This window comes from Hipposideros armiger, unplaced genomic scaffold (assembly GCF_001890085.2).
Source record: "Hipposideros armiger isolate ML-2016 unplaced genomic scaffold, ASM189008v1 scaffold_162, whole genome shotgun sequence".
NCBI classification, from domain to species: domain Eukaryota; kingdom Metazoa; phylum Chordata; class Mammalia; order Chiroptera; family Hipposideridae; genus Hipposideros; species Hipposideros armiger.
In genome coordinates, this window is record NW_017731512.1 from 2187539 (window position 1) to 2198187 (window position 10649).

Consider the following 10649-nt stretch of genomic DNA (forward strand, 5'->3'; position numbering starts at 1 on the left):
CAGCGTCGGGGGACCGCTGGGTGGCCGCCTCCCGGACTGTGGCCAGGGACCTCTCGGTCTCGGCCACCGGGGCAGCGTCCGGAGACCACTGGGTCTCGGTCTCCAGGGCAGCGTCTCTCTGTGAGCCTGAAAGAAGAGCAGTGTGAAGAGACCACACCTGTGTCTTCATATTCTCTACAAAAGGAGTCATCCGTACGGACTGCGGGCTTGGGGACCCGGAATCTGAGAGCATGGGGTCAATTTGGCCTTCTAGCTCCCTTGCAAAGAGGAAACCCACTCCCAGGCGGACTAAGCGATTGAGACTGATGCCCAGACACGGCCAGGAAGCCTTATGATCCCTCCCAAGGAACCCAAAGTGTGCTCAGGGTCCCCCTCATCCCCGGGCCCGTACTTTGCGCCCGGAGTTGGCGGTGATAGTAAGCCAAGTTCATGATCATCTTGGACACATCCTTCTGGTAAGAAGGCCGACCAAATACCAAGATCTCAGCCAAGCCTTCAGGGTCCCACTGATTAACGTGAAGCAGCGTCTGTGACACACACTCGACGTGCGGGATGTGCTCTCCGCCCGGGCCTGCGCAGGAGGCAAAGAGGCCATGAGGGATGGGATGGGAAGGGGAGGCAACCGGAGGCGTAGGCAACAGGGGCACTGGACTGTAGCCAGGGACACATCAGAGGCTTATGCTGGGGTGCAGTCAGCCTGGGACAGGAAGCGGGGTGGGGGGGTAGGGGTAGGGGGTAGGAGTGAGGGAAGGAGGCTGCATTGGCTTCCCCTCTCCAGCCACTCACCAAAGATTGCTTCCACCAGCCACGCCTCGAGGTGAACTGTCTTTGGAGTCTTCAGGTACTCGTTGTGGAACCAGTAGGGCCGCTTGGTGAGGTTACCGAGCACCTGGAATAGGGTTCCTTCCTGCTGCTCCAGCTGCACGAGCGTCGGAAACCGCTTGGGAGTGGCCATGCTGCAGCGGGCCTCAAAGGAACTGCTGTAGGGTTGCAAGCCCCAAGGTCTAGTTGGGCCTGTCTGCGGCAACTGTGCTTGGGCCTGGGCCTTATTTCAAGGGCTTTGGGCAAGCCCCTCCCCACCCACGCCCCTTCCATTGGATGCCAGGCCTCGCCTCCCAAGCTCAGCCGCCTATGACTTCCTGAGATCCCGCAGGTGCACTGGGGCATTCTCCCGGAGGTGGGTTGGATTATAGAATCACCCTTTCCCCAGGGCCCTAGGAGAGAGAGGCTGAGCTCCAGAGGTACGGAAGATTCAACTACAGGACAGTATCCGCGGAGAAGCAAACTGATATTTGCGGAGACTCGAGTGCTTTTCAGACAGTTGTAATGGAACAAGTTTAGCATTCCTGAGGGGGCTGGAATAATTTTTTAAACGAAAAACCTAATTAAATACATCAAAAAAGCAAAAAACTCAAGGAGTAAAAAAGGTATTCAAAGGCTAGATTCAGTCCTCCGCTTCCTCCTGAACCCTGACCACTGAGTTCCCTCCCCAGAGACCACCATATTTCCAGCTTCTTCCTTAACCTGTCAGAGACAGCTGAGCACACGCAACAGCAGATGGTGCATGTGGCTTGGATTCCAGAGGGGAATCTCCACTCTCTCTTTAATTCCTGACAACCAGAAATTCATTTCTATAATTTTGTTATTTCAAGAATGTTACATAAAAGGAATTATACAGTATATAACTTTTAGCACTGGCTATTTTTTTTTCACTCAGCATAATTCTCTGGAGATTCAGCCAGTTGTTGCTTCTATCAATAGTTTGGTTTTTTTATTGCTGAGTAACATTCCACTGGATTCATGCATCACAGTTTGTTTGACCATTCACTTGTTGAAGGACATATGTGTTTCTAGCTTTTGGCGATTACAGGTAAAGCTGCTATGAACATTCATGTGTAGGATTTTTGTGTGAACATGTTTTTTAGTTTTCTTAGGTGTATACATAGAAGAATTGCTGAGTCATATAGTAACTCTATGTTTAATCATAGAACTGTCAGATTGTCTCCAGATTTGATGTACCATGTTACCTTCCCTCCAGCAATGTATGAGTGATCTAGTTTCTCTGAAAGCTCACCAGCTTTGGGGTTGTCCCTATTTTTTATTTTAGTCATTCTGATAGTTGTATAATGATATCTCATTGTAGTTTTAATTTACACTTCCCTAATGGCAAATGATGAACCTCTTTTCATGTGCTTATTAACTTTCTGTATATCCTCTTCAGTGAAATATCTCTTCATGTCTTTGGCTTATTTTCTACTTTATTATTTGACTTTTTACTCTTGAGTTTTGAGAGTTCTTTATATATTCTTGATGTTAGTCCTTTGTTTGACATGTGGTTTGCAAATATTTTCTCCCAGTTTATAGTTTACCTTTTTATCTTTTTAAAAGGGTGTTTCACAAGACAATAGTTTTTACTTTAGATGAGGTGAAATTAGTCAATTTTTCCTTTTATTGATTGAGCTTTTGATGACAAGTCTAAGGACTCTTAGCTTAGCCTTGGTTTCCAAAGATTTACTCCTGTGTTTTTTCCTAAAGGATTTATAGCTATACATTTTACATTTAATCTGCCAATACCATACAGTCTTAATTATTATAGCTATGTAATAATGAATTTAGGCAGGCTGATTCCCCCCCCCCCCAAGAATTGTTTTAGGTGTTCTAGTTCCTTAGCCTTTTCATATAAATTTAAAAAAATCTAGCCTCTATCTACAAAAACATCTCACTGGCATTTTGCTAGGAATTGCATTAAACTTATGTATCAATTTGGAGAGAAATGGTAGAGGACAAGATGGAAAAAGGAGGCTAGGTACCTCTGAAGGTAGGGAAGCATCTGAGATATAGAGAAAGGGATGAGGGATTAGAGTTGAGGCTTCACAGCTCCTTTGGAAGCAGACCATTTCCTGGAGGCTGAGGCTGTAGGTGGACCTGGAAGGCACAATATTCTTTGGAGGTTGCTAACTGGTTTCCGCAGGCCTAGTGATGCCCACAGGTGTGTTCTGTTTTACCCACACCATTTTTTAATCTACCTTTTGAATCAGGTGCCAACATTATAAAAATGGAAGATTTCATATAAAAAAATCAGAATATCTGCCAGTTTTGGGGCTCATATCACTGCATGGCAATTGATCAATGGTAATGAGTAGTGCCACTTTTATTTGGGGACTGGGAGGAGGGACCTGGTAGGGCCAGAGATAAAGCAGGCTGTTAAAGAATTCCCTCTTGTTGAAAAGATATGGAGCCCAGGATGTTAAAACAAGACATGTTATACAGAGCTCGAGAGAGCACTCATTAGAAAACTTGCTAATTACTTCACATTTTTCTGTCTACTGAGTTTCATCTTCTAGATGTGGTCTTAGGTAGATAGTTAAGGTATCTATAACCTTGCTACCCAAAATTTGACCCATTAATTAGCAGCATCAGGATTGCCTGGGAAAACTGTTAAAAATGAAGAATCTTAGGCCTGCTGCAGACCTACTGAACCTGCATTCAACAAGATCCCCAAGTGACTCTTTTATACATTCCAGCTTGAGGAGCTCTTATCTCTAATACTTCGGGGTGCATTATGTAAAAGTCCAGGGAACAACAGATTCTAGTTGATTGGACTATCAATTAAAACCAAATTATTTTTAAGAATAATGTTTTACAATAAAGTAACAACTGAAATCTAGGACAAGAAATTGTTCCCAATGCAAGCATCCAATCAACTGACTATTTTCCCCAACTGATTATTGTCAAGGGACATTTTGAAAAACGCTAGGTCGATAAAGAGCTAGAGTATTAAAAATTCTCCTGTCCTCTCATCTATAATTCCTTTTGTGGGCATCCATCTTATATAAAGGAGATACTCCCAAACATGGCTCATCAGCCAAATGGTCTTCTCATTTATTCAAGGCAGTGTATAAATGGAAGCCAATAAAATCTAATAGTAAACTTGGACTTAATATTATAGGGCCATATAGAAGCAATTTAAAATCTTTCATAAATAAGATGTAAATTGGAAGAGTACAATCTATCCTATTGGAAAATTCTCACTGTCTTGTTCTAGCCAGGTAGTCCTCCTTCCCTCAAGTTTCAAGATGCAGAGGCATTGAGCCCCCGCACCCATGTGTTACAGTGAGGAAGAAACAGGATGTCCCCGACAATCATGGAAGGGCTAGAGAAGCAGGGTTAGGTCTGCAGCAGAGGGTCTGTCAGTAGAGGGTCTGTCAGTGTGATTGTCATTGCTCAGGGTCCTAAACAAGCCTTGAGGCTGAGCTGACTCAATAGGCTAGGCCTCCTGGAAGGGGCGGGTTTCGCTCTGAACTACAGCGCCTAGCTCGCTCGCGGGTCCCACGTTTCCCAGGAGTCTCACCAACCAAAACAGCTTGTCCTTTTCCTGATCACGGCCTGGGCATGGCCGAAGCCAAGGCAGAACAAGTTGAAATAGAAGCAGACTTGGAATGGAGGCACACCATCCTCTCAGGCTCCCATGGCCGTGGAAACTCCACAAGTGTGAGTGGTGGCTGCAGCTCACGCACTTGGGGAGTCCGCGGGTGACGCACGTCGAGATGTCGCCGCTGGAGCCCATCTTTGAGTCTGGCGGGGGCCTCTCCCCCGCGGTGGGCCTTGTATCAGCTCTCCTCATCATGATCCTTCCTGGAGCCCCAACCGATGCTTGCAGCCAGGCTCAGCAGGCTGCATTCCGGGCTGACTAGTCATCCTGCTTGCTCCCGCGGCCTTTTGGGGGATGTGCGGGGCTGAGGGCTCCGCCTAGCTCACAGCCCCGCTCTCCTCAGGCCTGGGCACTGAGCTCCTTGGGCTCTTCTGGTGGGTGCATAAGGTACTTCTGGACTTCAAAGTGACAGACCTGCTGGGCGACGTGGAGATCACCATTGTCGGCGGCGCCATGGCACTGGAAGCCAGTCGAGTTGCTGTTGCGGGTCATGGCCGGCAGGCACCTTGACAACCGCTCCCGAAGTGGGCGGTGGCGGCATGGGGCTTCTCTCTGCTACCCAACTCCTCTACTCCTGCCAGCCAGGGAATCTAGGTTCGGGCATTGGCCGGACACTGTCTTCAGGAGCTGAGGAGCCAGAGCTGGGACTCATGTCCAGAAGCAGCCGCCTGAGAGGGTTAGCGGGGAACCTGTCTTCTGTCGGTTCCCCCTTCCCCACCTGAGCGGTGTGGGTTCCCTGCCCGGGTGATGGGGACCTGTGCATTACCAGCGCTCGTTATCCTTATAGGCAATGAGCTGCGGCGCTTTAATGAGCCCGGAGCTCTCTAGGTGAGCACCCGGATCTGGGAGAAGACTAATTGCTGAAGCCAGAGAGGCTGAGCAGATTGACAAGGTGGGCTCTGGACTTCGTGGGTGTGTTCCTAGGAACGTGGGTTGTACCCGATTTCCCAGCGCAACCCTTGGAGAGACCCAAGATGATGGGCTAGAACCTTGCACAGGGTGGAGGGAAGAGGAAGATGGACTGGTTAAGGGTATTTGGGCTGCTTTGAGCACTCTGGGCTTGGGGAACCATTTCCTCGAAACTCAGGTAAAATCCTGCGCCCAGGGCTTGGCTGAAGATCCCCCGTCTTGGACAGCAGCCTTTTCCCAAGAAAGGCAAGGATTGGAATGAGTGTTGTCGAGACTGCCTTTTCTGCTGCAGCATCTCCAATATTCCGTAGCCTTCTTTCTGTTCTGGCTCAGTGTGAGGGTCATCTTGAACAAGACAGAAGGGCCCTGAAGCCCTTTCTGGATAGTGGTCCAGAAAAAAGGCATGCCATGCCTAGGAGTCGATGGCTGAAAGGAAGCCAGATATCCCGCTAGGTGAAGCTGACTAGGACTTGCAGTGAGTTTCCAGAAAGCTAGGGGGTGAGCCCTGGGTGCCTCTGACACCTCTGGTTCAGTGCACCTGGCACTTACCTGCTTTGCCTCTGAGGTGGGTGATGGTAGACATCTGTGAGCTCCTAGCCAACTGTTCACCTCCACTTGCCCAACCTCAGCAACCTAAGTATTCAGAGTGGGAGAAAGGAGGCTTCAGAGGATGTGATTGCTCCAGGGGCTCTGGATGGGGTTCCTACTTGCTTCAAATGAAAAGCTTCAGGGGGCCAGCTGAGTGGCTCAGTTGGTTAAGATCTCACTCAAGAGTGTGAGCTCTGAGCAACAGGGTCGCCGGTTCCATTCCCGGCTGAGCTGAGCTGCTGCTGAGCTGCCAACAGGTGGCAGGATGGCTCAACTAAAAAAAAAAAAAAAGAAAAAGAAAAGCTACAGGCAAGTAATATTTGGGATTGAGAGTGAATTTTCAGTGGCTTCATCACATACATACACACAGCAGTTGCTCAGCATCAGGCAGGGAAGCTAGGATTTGCCTGGAGACACATAAACAGTTTCTTCTAGGGAGACAAATTTAAGATAGGCATCCCCCAAGCAGGAGGGAGTTGGTGGTAGAACCTTTTTAAGGAGGAGCCAGGGAGGGGGATGTAACTCCCCTTAATAAATCACACCACTCTCCAACCAGTTCCCTAAACCAGCAATTTGTGAATCTGAGATTCTAGGTTCAAAATGTGTAAATGAATAAGCAATGAGATATCCATAGTTACTTATCCCAGTGGCAAGGCAAACAATTGAAAATCACTGGAGTGGGAAAATGGGCGTGCTCTTATAAACTGCTAACGTGACACCTGTGCTGATGTCATTGTGCATTAGCTTTTAGAAGGGACATTAATCATTATTATTGAAAAAAAAATTTTTTTTTAAGATTTTATTGGGGGATTGGGGGAGGGGAACAGACAAGTTGCTGTCCTTTTGGTCTTCAGTCTAGTTGTGGAGGATGTTGCTTCACTGGCCCATGTTGGTATTATCATTGTGCTCTTCCTGGGTGAGGCAGTTGCTCGCCGGCCATTGGACAGCCACTCATGGCAGCTCATGCCAGCTGCCAGCCACTCACAGTAGCTCATGGCAGCCCTCGGCAGCAGGGGCTGCAGCCTACACCGTCTCCAGCAACTCACAGCAGCCCAGCTCCAGATTGAGCTGTTCACCATCTTAGCTGAGGGCAGAGCATCACTAGCCCTCATGTGGGATTCAAACCAGGGCCCTGCTGCTCAGAGCTGGCGTCCCAAGCCAACTCTTAACCAACGCTCCACTCGGCAGGCCCACTATTGAAAAATTTTTGATGGGCATACTTTTTGAGTCAGCAGTGTAAGTCCTGGTTGTTTATCCTATAAGTTTGTAGAATTTTACAAGTTTAAAACAAGACTGTAGTTTTGCAGGCTTTTCTCTTAATACTCTTAAGTTGGACACAATTCCTGCTCCCCTCTATCTGCTTCTTTAAATACTATATTGAATTTCCAGCCAAAGAAATGGGGTGTGTGTGTGATTTAGGAAGCATGATAAGGGAAGTCCTCACTGGGGAGATGGGTATTCTTTTTACCCTCCTAAAATTACTTTTTATTAGCTATCTAACAGAGTAGTACTTTATCTCCCCCATTTCATTAAAATTCAGAACGACAGAAAAGTAGAAAGAGTTCTGTTTATCCGTCACCAAGAACCAACTGTTGACATTTGTCCCATTGGCTCTCTCTCTATATATACATAGAAAATGATGGGGTTTCATTTTTGAGGAGGCCAAACTATTTGTAAGTAAATTGTAGATATCAACACTTTATATATTTCAGCATGTTTCTCAAGAGAACAAGAACCTTCTCTTATAAAACATCACATTCTAGAAGTTCTGTATTATAGAACATAGAATCAAATACTACTTTATAATATAGTACATATTAAAATTTCCTCCACTGTCCTGAAATGTCCTTTCTCTGTCTTTGATTCAGAATTTGAGTCATTCATAACAGTTAGTTGTCTCCTTATGAATTAAAGAGTCTCCTGCTTTTTTTGTTTGTTTTCGTGACATTGACAAGTCAGGAGTGTGTTTGTCCCATTATTGGTGATGCTAATTTTGGTTTTTGGTTAAGGTGGCATCTGTCCTTCAAATTAGTGTTGTAAAGAAACATTTTCTCCTTTGTAATTCATCATTTGTGGGCTAGGATTTCCAGACCTTTTGAATATCAAGCTTCTTAGTAACCTTTCATTTGAGAGTTTTAGCCATTTATCATAAAATTGATTACACCAGTGATTGCAAAAGAACCCACAGTTTTTGATTGAATGTGATGAAATCTGCCCTAAGAAGTGGTCATAATAGCCAGCTGAGGGGGTATTAGATTGTTACCAGAAGTGGTCTAGAGAAAAGCCAGCTTTATCTCTATCTAGGGAGCCATAAAACATTGAAATCTTACTCTCATCGGGTGAATCTATTACTAATGTTTCACTTCAAGCAATATGTTTTTTAAATGAATAAAACAAGCTTATTTAGAGCCAGAAGCCTGGACCACACAGCTTGGGCCGGAGTGGCCAGGCAGGGCACAGATGAGCTTCGAAATCTGGGTAGATTCTGAAGTTCCAGACTCAGAGACTTCAAGGAACTCGAACCCTGGGGGCACATGAGTGTCCCCATCGAGTCCCTTGAAGAGAGTGAATTTTCTAATCTCATTTTCCTCTTTGTTAAATGGGAGGAAGTCCTCCCGAGTCCCCAGAAGTTGTAGGGGGTCGCCTGCGATATGAAGCACTGGGGTCTGGCCCTCTTAGACGTAGGGAAAACGGACCATCCTTTGCAACGTGCGTAGGAGGCAGGAACTCGATTTTGCAGCTCCTGGGTGATTTCGCACCCTCAAACCTGGTGTCCCGCTTTCCCAAGTTCAGGCCCAGCCATTCATTCCTATGGGAAAAAGCACCTTCGGCCCACGCATTCCCAAAGCCCAGGTTTTCTGGTGCAGAAGAAACAAGCCAATGCAGGTGGAAACCCTCGTAAGCTCAGAGACAGCTGGGCCCACCAGCGCTCAGCAAAAGGTAAAGCCAAGGAGGTCACCCGCTAGCCTGGGGCGCAGGCAGGTAGGCAAGCGAGCGTTGTGAGTGCGGGATTGGGCGGCCAGGGCGGGGGCGGGGCCTTCCGGGGCGGGGCCTGGCTGTGGACTCCGCCCTCCCGGTCATTCAATTTTCACGCGCGCGCCGCGGTCTTGGGCGACTCTGTGAGGCCTGGTCTTAGCCCGAGCGTGGTTTTGGTTTCGAGGCACTCAACATGGGGACTCTGCCAAGACGGAAAGATATTCCACCATGGGTGAGAGTTCCCGAAGACTTGAAAGATCCCGAGGTGTTTCAGGTCCAGACGCGGCTGCTGGAAGCCATGTTTGGTGAGTGAGTCCAGAACTGACCCGGATGCCTCGACGTGGGTCTTTCGGTCTTTAGGCCTCCGGCGGCTGGAACGCTCATCTTCTTCCCCAAAACAGGCCCAGACGGATCTCGAATCCCGTACATCGAGCAAGTGAGCAAAGCCATGCTCGAGCTGAAGGTTCTGGAATCCTCGGACCTCACCGAGGTCGTGGTTTACGGCAATTACCTGTACAAGCTCCGGACCAAGTGGATGCTCCAGTCCATGGCCGAGAGGCAGCGCCTGAGGCAGGAGCGAGGTGAGGCCGGTTAGGAGAGCCCGGGGCGGGGTGCGGACAGCTTCGCTCCCTCGCCTTCAGCCCATCTTCTCATCCCTCCATTCCTCTCCCATCTGGCAACCCCCACCCGCACCCCTGGTATCACCAGGGAGGCCCTTGGTGTCTGGGCTGCCCCTGAGACTTCTTCCGCAGCACTGTGGGTTGGTCCTAGGGACCCTGGACTATGATGAGAGGTGGCCCCGGGATGGCCTCATACGATGGGGCTCTCTGAGATCTCAACCCAGTTCCTAACCTCCACCCCCAGCTTCTTGGAGGATGTTGGAATGGGCCTAGTGGCCCCAAGTTCTGAGGTTCTGGAGAATCCTAGGACCAGAACGCTTGGCCAGGAAGTCCCAAAAAAGGAACTTTGAAAGAGGCTCAGAACTATCCAGGCTCTTATAACCCTCTCTCCTCACCAACACCTCTTCTTGCTTTCTGGTGCAGGGATGCTCAAACTTGCGGAGGCCATGAATGCTCTTGAGCTAGGCCCTTCGATGAAGTGAAGTCAGTTTGCAACCTACGTACCTGGAACCAGGATGTGGAGAGTAGGCTGTGGCCACAGCTGGAGTGGATCTGGCCTGGTTTAAACTCTGCTCCAACTTGACAAGGGAAAACAGCTGGTTTTGGGTTTCTGCCTTTGCCTCTGAGTCCTGATGTGACTTTCCCCCAAAGTTGCTAATTAAATAATAAAATTTTAAATAAATAGTTCCTTGACATGTGGTTGAAGTATTAGAGGTAACATCACAGCCAGGGTGGACCTTGTATTTAACCCTTAATTGAAACCCCCAAAGCTAGGTGTAGAGATCAAAGAGCAAGTTTGGCTAAGGTTAAAAAAAAAATTTAAAAAAGGGTTTGGGAACCAAGTTCTGAGATGCAGCTCTGACCAAAAAACCAGTCGATCTAAGGGATAGTGAAGGTGATATTGTCTGGAACTGACCTGGACTCTTAAAAATAACCCTATAATAGGTTTTAACATACCTATGTAAAATGAAAACCAAATACTACTCTCCAAAACAAATACAGAAGCACGACTACCTTCTCAGTGTAGCAGTTTTTTATCCTTGTAAACTTAATAGAAGACTGCTAGCTGGGTTCTCATCTGCATTCAGCCTACTGCAGAATGATATTTAGGTTGGAGTTTGAAG

General features: G+C 47.7%; 2 protein-coding genes across 2 annotated transcripts; one reads left to right on the forward strand and one right to left on the reverse strand.

The window, feature by feature from the left end:
• Window positions 1-329: 329 nt before the first annotated feature.
• On the reverse strand, window positions 330-955 carry KHDC3L (KH domain containing 3 like, subcortical maternal complex member). The gene is made up of 2 exons (XM_019651532.1): window positions 787-955; window positions 330-571 (listed from the first exon to the last, which is right to left on the reverse strand). Exons 1-2 carry the CDS (start codon window positions 953-955, stop codon window positions 330-332), a joined length of 411 nt encoding a protein of 136 aa, XP_019507077.1.
• Window positions 956-9098: 8143 nt separating this feature from the next.
• Window positions 9099-10007, forward strand: DPPA5 (developmental pluripotency associated 5). Its single transcript, XM_019651537.1, has 3 exons — window positions 9099-9210; window positions 9307-9486; window positions 9949-10007. The coding sequence occupies exons 1-3, from the start codon at window positions 9099-9101 to the stop codon at window positions 10005-10007; spliced, it is 351 nt and encodes a 116-aa protein (XP_019507082.1).
• Window positions 10008-10649: the final 642 nt, after the last annotated feature.